Source organism: Aplysia californica, unplaced genomic scaffold (genome assembly GCF_000002075.1).
Source record: "Aplysia californica isolate F4 #8 unplaced genomic scaffold, AplCal3.0 scaffold00017, whole genome shotgun sequence".
Taxonomy (NCBI): domain Eukaryota; kingdom Metazoa; phylum Mollusca; class Gastropoda; order Aplysiida; family Aplysiidae; genus Aplysia; species Aplysia californica.
The window spans coordinates 165,154-179,003 of record NW_004797287.1 but is presented as its reverse complement, the minus strand read 5'-3'; the positions used below and the strand labels follow the sequence as shown (position 1 = coordinate 179,003).

At 41.8% G+C, this 13,850-nt stretch overlaps 1 protein-coding gene across 1 annotated transcript in view; it reads left to right on the top strand.

Moving 5' to 3' along the window:
- LOC101862236 (WD repeat-containing protein 44) overlaps window positions 1-13,850 on the top strand; it is a gene marked incomplete at its 5' end in the record, with an annotated part of 93,118 nt that overhangs the window by 51,762 nt on the left and 27,506 nt on the right. Inside the window, 1 exon segment of the mRNA XM_013085978.2 lies at window positions 12,826-13,017. Within this exon segment, the coding sequence (XP_012941432.1) occupies window positions 12,826-13,017 (192 nt within the window).

Genomic DNA, 13,850 nt, shown 5'->3' with positions numbered 1-13,850 from the left:
TTCCAACTCTAGTGAAATTCAAACAAAAGCTCTTGACAATTATTATTTTGTTACACGATCGACATCAAATTTTAAAGTTAGTAAGTTGAAAAATGCGGATTACATCTTATAACATTAGTCTCCGCCTAAGATCCCTCCGTGTACGATCCTGCGTTGTTTTAATTTTTACTATCCCCCTAACTAAGATCCCGTTCTGATTCACTCTGAAGGTCTACATTCGGCTAAGATCCCACATTTCAAATAATAATTTACGTAACAAACACCGGGACGGGCACTGCCGATCAACCAAGAGTGAAAAGTTACGATCATTGAACTGCCCGTCGCGTCAAAGATTAGCCACTCTCGTGAATGTGATCACAAGCGTTGTAAAACTCGATGAAACGGTACAATGTTTAGCTCAAGACGGGATCACACCGAAGTGTGAACTGACCGACGTGTTTGTTTTCCCCTCACGTCGCTCTCGCATCTGAGCTCTCCACCTAACTTCGCTCCAGGCGGGATCAATTCTAACTGTGAAGTCTTCCCTGACCATGGCAGTAATTGTCTCTTCTCCCGAATTTGCGAGACAGACTGAATTTTAATTGGTGTGGTCAAAATGTAAAGGTACGGAATGACGAAGGTGGGACAACTCGGTCAGAGATGGAAAGCTATCAATTTTGGAAAGTAAAGGGGAGGGTCAACTGGATAAACGTAATTCTTGAGACCCACGATAGGTTAATAAGTGAAAATGGCATGCCTCATACAAAAAATCTTATCGTCGAAAATCAACAATAGGATGGGCTGCAGTCTGTCGTCAAACAACACTATCCTTGGAAGGTATGTAGATTTCAAAAGGCCGGACATGTGTATCTGTGTCTAACAAAAGGTGAACGGCATGGTTAGTCGTTGGAGAGCTGAACTCCATCTTTCGAAAAATTTCTGTTGACAAAATTAAGAACCTGTTCTAGATTTCAAGGCATGTCATTTCGATATACCAAGTCATTTCCGGTTCTCACGCCTGGGAACAGATCAAACGGTGGCTATAGTTTCTTGAGGATCATTCTAACGAGAATTCATTCATGGAAAAAGTGGTTCCGTGATTAAGCCCATTTTTTATTTGAACAGAGAGGTGAACACAAGAAATGGCATTGAGTCGGAATTCATTGGAGTTCAGAAAGACCAGACAGCGTCGTTCACCGAAACCTGTGCACACAGAATGCGTGGGTTGCAGTAGGGTTCTTTGGTCCGGACTGGTTCATGGTTGATGACTATGGCATAGCAATAGTGGTAGTAGATCGATCTGAAGATTCTTGATAGGTGTTGAAGATCATTGGGAAGATTATGTGGGACATCAGGAGCAGAAACGACCTTGGTTCAAGCAAGAAGGAGCGCACTGTAAGCTCTAGTCATCGAGTGGAACCAGAATCACTTCAACAGAAGTCGCAGTATACCTTATGCTTGAGCTTCACACAATCCCAGCCTGAACCCGTTGGACTTCCAGCTCCGGGGCAGATGTGTGTCCAGACTTTTCCCAGCCATTGTGAACTGAGGCAAAACGTGGAGCACATTGTTCGACAAATAAAATTCTTCGAGAGCAGCGCCAGAAGGTAGTAAGTCACGTTTCACCGCAGGGAAGGGAGTGTGCCTCTCATGACTGTCGCCACATAAAGCGCATTCTTTGACTGCCCTGAACTTTTGTAACGAATAGTGGGATTCTCCTGCAACTTTGTCAGACTAAACTCACAAATGGTTGTCATTTTCCTAAATCATTTTACAGTGCTCTTGACGTATTTTAAAATGTGAGCACTTGGTTGGATTTCGTCTGAGTTGGGATATGTGACAAACACACACACACGCGTGCACGCACTCACTCACACACACTCAGTGTTTGAGTGTGTATGTGTGTTTATTTGTTTGATTGTTTGTTGATGTGTGTGTGTGTGTGTGTCTGTCTGTGTGTGTGTGTGTGTGTGTGTGTGTGTGTGTGCATGTGTGTGTGTTGGTGTAATCTCGGAGCGTGTTACTGAACAATTATTGTTCTGATTTGTACGTGACTGGTCAGGGGTAGTAACTTAACTAAAAATTACCTGTCATTGAATGCTTACTTCGGGAGGAAATGAATATATCACCTGATTAATTCCATTTAATATATCAGAGAGTGGCCAACATTTTAAAAATATCAAATTTATTGTTTTTTAATTTAAAAACTATGGTTTTCGAACTTTGACGTTGTCAAATCGGTGGGGGTTTTCTTTTGTGTTTATCTCAAAAAACTACTTTTTCACTATAGTGACTGCGCGTGGACAGACGATTTTTAAATCCAATCTAAGCTACAAACTTGAAATTTGGAACAAAGGTGCTGTATACTATAGTCTGTTTTGTGATCCAATGCGAGTATTTTGCGAAATATGGATTACATGTACTTTTTAAAATATTCCCGATTTTGTGTCACTTTTTCTCTTTTTTTCGGAAGTCGTCCGATGATATATAAATATTTTTATTGTTTTTCTTGATAGAAAAAAATTCCAGCACCTGATCACTGAAAATAGGTTTTTGTATTTGTGTGTCAAGTTTGAGGCTTCAATTCGAGTATTTTCTGTAGGAAATGTCTGTCCCCGCAACATGGCAAAAAATCCAAGATGGCCGCCACGGAGACGTTTTTAATAAAACTAAATATATTCCGTCAAAATTCTTCTAATTATTCGATAATGAACCTATATCTCCTTTAAAAAATTGAAAGAAAGTCAAATCCCTAGAATTTTACTTCATTTTTATCCGCCGCTTATATCCTTTTGGGTGTCGCGGGAAGAAATATGCGCCTCTCTTCCACCAACCGGAGAGCTTGGGTCAGGGGGATGCCGTGAGTTGTTAATGTTTCCATGACTCCATCTATCCAGGTCTTTCTCGGCCGCCCTCTAGGCTTGTTGCCATCGAATTTTTTTATGTAGGCACGTTGTATCATGTACATCTCCTGTTAAACTTGGGGAAAGACGAATGGTGGTGGAAGTAATGATGATGCTGCAGTGGTGGTGGAAAGACCCTGAGTTGTCGATTACTACCGTTACCGTGTACTCAGACATGCCATTGGGCAATGAGAGTGCAGTCTTTTGAATTTTGACACAATTACACAGTCCTAATAGGTAATTCTAGTTCAAATTCTGGTTTTACGTAAAATCCCCCTTCGACAGTTATATTATTTAACCTCCTTGCACCAACATTACTCACTTAGAAACTGGGTTCGAATATATAAGACATTTTTTCGAATCCGAGTCCGCGAATAGAAATAAAACCCATATTGGGACTCAAGTCCGAATAAATAAAAAATCTAATCGGACTCGAGTCCGAATAGAACTGGCCTAAATATTACCCAAACGTCCCCAAATTTGGCAACCAATGAGAAGAAAGAAGGATCTAGACTCCGCCGATTTCTGTTTTTTAATCGAGCTGGAAACAAGAAAGTTACATGATGGTTTCTTTGAGGATGTTGTTTTCGAAAATGTGTTGTCGATTAATCCACGGAATGCCCCTGCATTGTCTTACACAGGCTGAACTTTATAATATTAGAAACTGCTATTTAGGGAAATTATTCGTAAAACAGTCGTATTTTGAAAAAAATAACGTCAACGTCGTTCCTATTTTTCGCGTGGCTTGAAAGCCAGAAGGGGAAACACCGCTGCGCACAGGAAACGCTTGCCGTGAGACCTGTAAGCTTGCTGTCATCTTGCTGTGGCGTAAATTTCGGTTTTATGCGAATTTAGTGCTGGTATGAACTTCAAGATAACTACATATTATTTTTATTATATCTTCCAGTATTTGCAATGTTTTCGGCAGAATCAGAATGAAGATTACTCAGGTAGATTTCCGTGAGTTTATGCATCTGCGTAGGCCTACTTACTTGTATTAGTGATAAAAAAAAGCAGAAGAACAATGTTATAATTGCAGATTATACACACGTCAAATAGAAATGAATGCAGTGTTATAATATAATTCTAAGGCATATTTTCATGGCATAGAATGGGGGGGGGGAACATATCTTCTAGGATAATTGATTACATGGTGTCCTGCAAGGCCGTAAAGTCGTTTAAGTAAAACAGTCGCTAATTCGGCGCCCTGGTCGTAAAGGTCATAAATGATAGTAGGTGTCATTGTGCTGTGGAGGTAGTACACATTGGGTGAACAGTCGTAAATTAACCTGTGTACTGAGTTATGAAGCCAGCAAGACTTCAGTAAACGGAGTCATGGCCGCGGTACTAAGCGCTATTATCAAGTCCCATCTTTTGTCAAAATAGTAGCCTATCTGTGTCGCGATTGTGATAGTATATTCGATCAGCTTTTCCCCGTTGGAGAGTGCGTTTCACTTTCACGCGAACAGGCGGCTATGGCCGCAGGCGGAAGTGGATGTGACACCGAGGCTCGATCGGGAAAATCAAGATCTACTTTCGCTTTCGTTACCACCCAGAATTTTACCGGCCGTAGACTAGATCTAGTAACGCAACATTTGTGACATGCAGGTTGTGCAGCGTAAACGCTGTGTGGCCGTGCAAATACAATTTAATAATTAAAATCCTAATATTGTTAAATTACAGTTGAGTATTCCTTGACTGAACAGAGAAAGCATATGATACCTTGCCTTGGAGGTATTCGAGGAAATGAGCATGGTGACCTTCTGGTGAAGGAATCTTTGTCTTTTCTTTTTGAATCAGTGCACCCACAGTGGGTCAGGGGGATATAAATAGACCCACTGCTTCGTTTGCAGGAGGTGCAACCCTTTCAAAAACGAGGTGTCGCACACGGACCCCAACCCTCTGGGACCCGGATGCGACACCTACTTTGGTGTATCTTCCTCTTCTTCTTCTATCTTTTCCCACCCCCAGTGAGTCGGGGGGGGGGATATAAATAGACCCACTGCTTCGTCTGCAGGAGGTGCAACCCCTTCGAAGACGAGATGTCGCACACAGACTCCAACCCTCTGGGATCCGGGTGCGACACCTACTTTGGTGTATCTTCCTCTTCTCCTTCCTTCTTTCTTTCTTCTTCTTTCCTCCCACCGCTGACCTCTTGTGCAGCAAAAAGAGAGGTCACCCATCCCACAGAGTGGACGCCTCATTGACCGTGAGGTGCGACCCGTGCGGAGGGAAACCGGGTACCTGGCGGTTGAGGTGAGATCAGTGTACGGACTGTCCCTCACCAACACACCTCTTTGGCCCAGGTTTTCCTCTCAGACGGGAGGGTGGCACGGCCCATGCCACACAATCGGTTGGGAGTTGAAACAACATCAAGCCCTGGGTCAATCTTGACCGGAGGGTCTTGTACTTTCTCGTGAAGAGTATAGCTCTGGGGTAACCCAGGCACAGCTCTGGTCATCCGAGCAATGTGTCCCCTTGTTGGGCTCGATGGCGGGCGGGGAGCCCCGGAGTTGAACCACCTAAAAAACTCTCATGGATTCCTCATCACTTAAAAATCCCTTCCCCAACTCCCAACGTTGCCAAAAAGTCTCGGCTCGAGGAAGCGGGTGCGGCCGCCGAGCCGAGCAAACAAACTCCAAAAGGAAAAAGGACCTTTACATCTGCCTCTACCCTACCCCCTCTCAGGGAGCTTCCGCGGCAGCCGTACTTGACCATCTGCAGCACCGATGCACAGAAAAAGATCACTGATCTAAACATATTCAAGACAGGAGATGCTCTAAGACAGGTTCTGGGATACATTCCTACGAATGTCCAGAAACTGTCCTCTGGTGCTCTCCTCATCAAGTGCGCATCGGACAAAGAACTGGCGGGACTTGAAAAGATTACGACCTTCGGTGGTGTTCCTTGTGTTTCAGAGCGACACCAGAAGTGTAACCAGTCGAAGGGCGTGGTCCGCAGCCATGAGCTGAAGGGCTGCTCAAACCAAGAAATTGTGGATAACTGTGAGGGTGTGGTCGAAAATTCGGCGGGGGAGTCCACAATAGAAACGAATACAATAATTGTAACTTTTGATTCGTGCCGCCCTCCAGCCACCGTTCGTGCATCATACTTAGTCTTGGACGTGCGACCCTATGTGTCAAACCCTCTACGCTGCTTTCAGTGTCAGGAGTTTGGTCATAGTCAGTCGCGATGCCGACGTGCAGCCGTGTGTCCTCGTTGCGGCAAGACTGGGCATCCTGAAAAGGAATGCAAGGCGAGTCCTTGCTGCCCAAATTGCCAAGGCCAGCTCACAGCCTTCAGCAAGGATTGCCTGACTTGGATCCAAGAACGCGCAATCCAAGAGTATAAAGCACGAAATGGCTGCTCTTTTCAAGAAGCCCGTAAAGCTGTCTGCCCACCAGGTATGACCCCGGTCCCTGGCCGGTCATACGCAAGCGTACTCCGGCCAGTCACGAAGTCGGCCAGTTCTTCCACTGTCGACCCCCCTGAACCCGCGTTCAACAAGCGACTTACTGCACAGAAACACTAAAAGGTTCCTCCTAAAACTGTGATACCCACCTTTCAGGTATCACTAACTAACCGCTTTGGGGTTCTTGGGGAGGATGGGATGGACTCTTTCTCCGCCCCTCTATTACTTCTTCTTCTTCTCTTCTTCTTCCTCTTCTTCTTCTTCTTCTTCTTCTTCTTCTTCTTCTTCTTCTTCTTCTTCTTCTATGATGTTTATTTGTCAAGAGGTCATCAGAATCAATTAAAGATGGCTCCTTAACGTGTGTCGGGGTCGGATGGGCGGCCTGCACACGTGTGGCTGTGTGTGCGTGTCGGGGAGGGGGGGGGGGGGGGGGCACTATCGGTCCGGGTGTTGAACTTCGCATATGCGTCAGTCTATAGAACGAATACACTTCCTTTTTTTTTCCGGACCCGAGTCCGAATAACATTTTTCCATATTCGGACTCGAGTCCGAATAAGTTTTTTTAAAAATCGGACTCGAGTCCGAATATGAAAAAAAAGGTTTTTCGAACTCGAGTTCGAATAATAAAGATGTTTTGTTGTTGAGTTCTATGTAAAATTATCAACAAAATAATGTACATTTGGACCGTACAACTGAGAAGTCACTCCTGCACACAATAATTACACTATTACATTTACTCTCTCTCTCTCTCTCTCTTGATCTCTCTCTCTCTCACCACAACCACACACAAAACAAACACTTACACACACACACTCACACTCACACGGACAGACACACAACTCTTACCCTTGGTCCACTTATCATTTAGTATCATCCTCTTTTTTGAAATAATCCCCCGCACTAAATAAAAAGATCAGTAGAATCTCGACCTTCCGAATCCATGGTTAGTTCAAGAAATCTACCATATGATGTGGCCTAAATAAGATAAGGGAGGGGAGTTTAGCTTATTTGGGCCACAGTGTAGCCTAAATAAGGTAAGGGAGGGGGGTTTAGCTTATTTAGGCCACAGTGTGGCCTTAATAAGGTCACCCCCCAAAAAAAAAATGCTAATCAATGAGGATAGGTGGACTCCGGCGGGGTCTGCATAGCGAAATACTAGGTTTTAGGATGTCACCGTAGTGAAATAATGTTTGGTTAAAGTAAGGATTGGTGGACCCCGGGGTCAACGTAGTGATAAATAAGCAGGTATAAGGTGGACCCTGGGGCCCGGGGTCTACCTAGCGAAATACAAGGTTTCAGGACAGGTGGACCCCGGGGTCACCGTAGTGAAATAAGGTTTGTTTTAAGTAAGGATTGGTGGACCCTGGGGTCAACGTAGTGATAAATAAGCAGGTTTAAGGTGGACCCTGGGTCTACCTAGCGAAATACTAGGTTTCAGGACAGGTGGACCCCGAGGTCACCGTAGTGAAATAAGTAGGTTTCTTTAAAGATTAGTGGACCCCGGGATCACCGTAGTGAAATAAGTAAGTTTAATTTTAAAAGGATTGGTGGATCCCGGAGTCACCATAGCCGTAGAGGAATAAGAAGGTTTAATTAAGGATTGGTGGACCCCCGGGACACCTTGATTAAACCTACTTATTTTACTACGGTGACCGCATGGTCCACCTATTCTAAAACCTAACTAGTATTTCGTCAGGTAGACCCGGGGGTCCACCTTAAACCTACCTATTTCACTACGTTGACTCCAGGGTCCACCAATCCTTAAAATTAAACCTAGATCTACATGTACTTATTTCACTACGTTGACCCCAGGGTCCACCAATCCTTAATTAAACCTAGATCTACTGATTTCACTACGTTGACCTCGGGGTCCACCAATCTTTTTTATTAATTAAACCTAGATCTACTTATAATTTCACTACGTTGACCACGGGCTCCGCAAGTCCTACTATAAAATAGACTGAGATCTACTTATTTCACTATGTCGACCCCGGGGTCCACCGATCCTTAGTTAAACCTAGATCTACTTATTTCACTACGCTGATTCCGGGGTTCACATCCTATTAGTGGCGTCGGTGGCCTAGTGGTTAGGCTCTCGGACGCGCAACCGTAAGGTCGTGGGTTCGAATCCCGTCAGGGGCCCGACGTTGTGTCCTTGGGAAAGGCACTTTACACGAATTTTCCTCACTTCACCCAGGTGGGAATGGGTACCCGGCTATAGACAGCGAAAGATCTTGTCAGTTTGTTAGTGTTTGAGCGCTTAATCGGCTGCTCGCACTGTATGCTTCCCGGGAAGCTGAGAATGTTTCGGAGTGTTCTATGGTCTGCTGGGGTAATAATATAGTGTAAAGCGCATAGAGCCTGCTGTTGAGCGGGGATATGCGCTATACAAATGCTATCTATTATTATTATTATTTTAAAACCTAGCATTTTGTTAGGTAGACCCCGGGGTCCACCTATCCTTTTGGCTAGATAGACCCCGTGGTCCGCGTATCCACTTCCTTGATAACAACTGAAAACAATACAGGCCAGTTGTCATGAATAGTGAAGAAAAATGTGGAAAGAAAAAGATAATGAGGTGGACTATAATTTGTCCAAAAAATTGCAAGTGCAAGTGAAGATCATAAGATAATTTTGTTATTTTCTTCTGGTCATCTTTTCACGGTTTATAAAATGTTCCAGTGGGCCTACTACTAGATCTAGATCTATGTCTCTGAAGAACATTTTGCTTGACTTTATTAGTTTTTTTCATGTTCTTGAAAGCATAGAATATATAGTTTCACACAAATGTATGCACAATACTTTGAAAAAGAAAGATAAGGTCATTGGGTTTGTTTTTGTACGGAATCCGTTTAACGTTGAGAAAAGCGTTAAAAACAAGTTAAAAAATTTTAAGAATGCCCATAACTAGGAATCCGAAATTACTACCTTGATCTAGTTGGCTTACTCTTTAATAAACATGAGCAGTTAAGATAAAGAAAGAGAATGATATATGGGAATTGTCTAAATATGACCATTAGCAATAAAAAGATATTGCCCATTTTGTCCAATTATCCTTGCAGGTAAAATCACCCTTGTACTGTACCTCAATAAGCACAAAAAGAATATTTCTGTGACTTTGTATAAAGGTGTTTTGTAGTTGAATTTTATGTAAAATTCTCAACAAAATAATGTACATTTGGACCGTACAACTGAGAAGACACTCATGCACATCTCTCGATCTCTATCTCACCACAACCACGCACAAAACAAACATATACACACACACACTCACACACACACACACACACACAAACACACCCACCCACACGCCCACACACACACACACACACACACACACACACACACACACACACACACACACAGACACATTACTCTTACCCTTGGTCCACTTTTCATTTAGTACCATCCTCTATTTTGAAATAATCCCCCGCACTAAGTAAAAAGATCAGTAGAATCTCGACCTTCCGAATCCATGGTTAGTTCAAGAAATCTACCATTCTGTCCCCGTAGGATTATGCGATTGTGCAGTTTTTTCGCGTAATTCTGCACAATTGCATAATTTTGGATTCCCCGCGTTTTTTCACGTTTTTATCCTTTTTTTAAACAAAACAATTAATTTTATTAATTAACGCCTCGCCATGTGACTAAAGGGAAATAATCACCATAATAAGTCTTATTCAAGGGAAAAGTTGGTTATTTCCTTTGGTAGAAGATCTTGGTTATGGTTTGTCATTTTGCTCCTTGAGCATGTTCATTTTTCAGTCCATCAAAAGTTGTTGTTCTCATGTCTGCTGATGTTTCATGTTTGACAGGTGTCCCTGGTTTTAGTAATGTGCCAGCATCAGAGGTCCAGATGTCCTTTTTTTATTTTTTTATTTTTTTATTTATTTTTTTTTTACAGTATTTTTTTCCAGATCTAGAACTAGAACTAGATCTACAGCTGAAAGTTACAGAGATTATATTTTGTAGTTGTTTTTTTTGTTGTTTTTTTACAGATGTGTTTTGTTTTCTTTCCAAATACACTACAAATTACTGATACTGATATGTTCTGTTTTAAATTTTTCTGTACTTAAAACATAAAAGTCATGAAAATTTGTTGAAAAAAGTGCAAAACATTTAAAACATGTCGCGAAAGGTGTTATGGTAACTTGCATAATTTTTGCATAATTTGGCATTTTTTGGGGCATAATTTGGCCATCTAAATTTGCATAATTCTACGGGGACAGATAATATGTGGCCTAAATAAGGTAAGGGAGGGGGGTTTAGCTTATTTGGGCCATATGTGGCCTAAATAAGATTAGGGGGGGTTAGCTTATTTGGGCCATATGTGGCCTAAATAAGATAAGGGAGGGGGGATTAGCTTATTTGGGCCATATGTGGCCTAAATAAGGTCACCCAATAAATAGACCCTGAAGCAGAGAAACTCTTTACAGACGGATCCAAAAATGACTCCTCAGTAGGAGCTGCTGCCCTTGCATCGCCACACAGCTTAAGCTTAAGGAAACTCCACCCAGAAGCCTCAGTCTACACCGCTGAGGCTACAGCTCTTGAAATGGCGCTAAATATAATAGATCAATCAACCAAGTCTACTTTCCTAATCCTTTCAGACTCTCTCTCTCTCTTGTCTGAAATCTTTAGAGCGCTCTGACACCTCCAACAACAGAATTTTAAAACTTATAATTAAACTGCATTTTCTACATCAGTCTGGAAAAACTATTACAATAGCTTGGCTTCCAAGCCATCATGTAGGCATTGATGGCAACGAAGCCGTAGACCAATTTGCCAAAGAATCTCTAAAACTACCTGAAAACAAAAATAGTAAAATCCCTTTCTCTGACATGAAACCGAAAGTAAAAAAAACACATCACATCCTCCTGGTCCCAAGTTTGGAATCAACAAATACACAACAAACTCCATTACATTCAACCGAAACTTGCGCCCAGGAAACCACTGTCTCTCCTACGAAGAGAAAAAGTAATTTTTACCAGATTAAAGATAAGACACACGCACGTCACGCACAAACATTTGCTTGAAGGAGGGGAAGCTCCTTTTTACGCGGCGTGCAACACAAATTTCACATTTGTCGAATTTAATGATGTTCGTAAGACCCTTTTTGACATTGTAGACCCTTTAAAAAAATTTAAGTTATGTAAAAGAAATTGGACTATTTAATAGAATATGAAAATATATAGTTATCGTTATCGGTGTATATATACATACACTGAAATTAATATTGTATATATATACAAATATGTAAATAAGTCTTCACCATATTAAAATTTTTTTTTATAAATGTCTTTCCGTCATTTTAGCATAATGAGAATAGTGTGACCGTGTACGGTTGCGAGCTCCGAAGGACTCTTACTAAAACACGTCTGATTTTGTTGCGGTGAAACCTGTTGGGGCTGAAATGACCAAAATTGTGTCGATAGTGCCGTAAAACATCTACTCAATCTAAAAAGACTTTAAAAAATAAAGTAAAAAGCTGCAACTTCAGTCTAAATTCTAAGGGAGGAATATACTGGAGTGAACAGTAAAACAACAATCTCCACAATGTAATTCCCTAATTCGGTCCATGAAAAGCCTCGGGTCTCTTCCAGAAGAGACCAGGCTATTTTAACCAGAATGCCTATTGGACACACCTCCCTGATGCATAGAAATTTCCTGCAAAGTAAAGAAAAACCATTTTGTGTCAGATATGATACTGACTTTTTTACCCGCCACATCCTAATAAAATGTTCGGACCCTGGAGAGACCCTAAAGAAACATTTAAGATCATGTACTAATTAGAAAATTTTTAATTTTATTTTTCTATATTGATTCTAACGAAATTCTTGATTTTTTTATAAAGATCATAATATTGCTTTGACTTTATAAAGACCATTCTTAATCTTTACTTTAAAAAGGTAGATACTGTTATTTAAAAAATGTAAATTACTGCTCTTTTAACTCTGAAATTTTGACAAAGTAGTTTTAGATACTATAACTATAGCCATTCTTACTTTAAATGGAAAAGCAAGCTGTCCAATGAACTAACGTGAACTCAGCTAACTTGTGTCCTGCATGCTCAGGTGACCATATAATGCAGGTGCAAGCGTGGTTAAACTTTTACCAGACAAACAAATGAAAATAAGAGAGATATGGCCTAACATGCAGTACTTTTCAGCCACCCTTGTGCTTGTGTTGGCTGTACTATTCTAGAGTCGATTGCGAAAAGAAAATCGAGCAAACCTCTGTCTCTTTGTAAATAGGCTTTTTTGTGATGTAGACCTGTGATACAACATGAAGTCATTGTTCAAAGGTATTCAAACCCAGGTATGTTTTGCTCTGCCTTCCCACACAATTTAGGAATTTTCCTGATCCTCATCTGACATATCTAGGCCACCACACTACTGAGGAAGGAACAATATAGAAGACCTATTTTTACTTGGATCTTGATATATTTTGCTGTTCATTTTCTTTTATAAATTTGGATGAGATGTGGACTGTCAAATGAACAAAGTATGTTTACATTTTTTTTTTGGTCAGGATGATCGCTACTTTCTCAGCGGGTCTTTGGATGGCAAGCTAAGGTTATGGAACATTCCAGACAAGAAAGTGACCTTGTGGAATGAGCTGTCCGGCAATTCCAACCTCATCACAACGGCAAACTTCTGCTACAATGGCCGACTGGCGGTTGTAGGTACTTATGACGGGAAGTGTATCTTCTACACAACAGAGGTGAGTGACTCACTCTTTGGTCAGAGAGAGAGATTTAATGTAGACAGTGGATGTCCTTCTTGGAAAGCAGCTTTATTTCACATGTATCACTTTATTTCACATGTACCTTATTTTCTTGAAACCCCAGTATCAATCGTAACCTCTTGGTGAAATAAGCTTTTATGTTCTATTGGGGAATGTCCTTGAAATAGGAAATGTATACCTACCTTGCTTTACTTAAACTCCTCACTGTGACCTCAACTCCTCCCTACTGTACTGGGACCTTATAATAATAATAAATTAAAATTCTGGGCTCCAGTGGCTGAGTAGTTACGTAGTGATCTCAGGCTCACAATAATGATAAGCGTGTGTCAGTGGCACAGCACTTGGGGCGACCACACATAGAAAGCCACTCGAGACCGCACTTTTAACAGCCGCTCTGTCAGCCGCTTAAGCTTTGGAAAGTGCCTGCTTGACCGCACATACTGAACGCTGTTACCCCAGGCCGTTTAGCATCAAGTGTATCAATCTTCATACACAGGGAAGGCGTTGTCCAATATCTTTCTATAGTGTCATTCCCGTGATCGGATGTGACATTGGAGCTTGCTGGTAGAACCAATAATAATGCTAAAGGCGCGTGAGACATTTTTACCTCATATTTCGCCCAGAATCCTTTAGTCTATAACTAGATCACGCTGGACAAATTATGAGAGAGAGAAAGAGAGAGAAGGAGACAGGGAAGGAGAGAGAAAGAGAGAGAAGGAGACAGGGAAGGAGAGAGGGAGAGAGAAAAAGAAAGAGGGAGCGAGAGAGAGACAGACAGAGAGAGAGAGAGGGAGAGAGGGGGGGGGGGG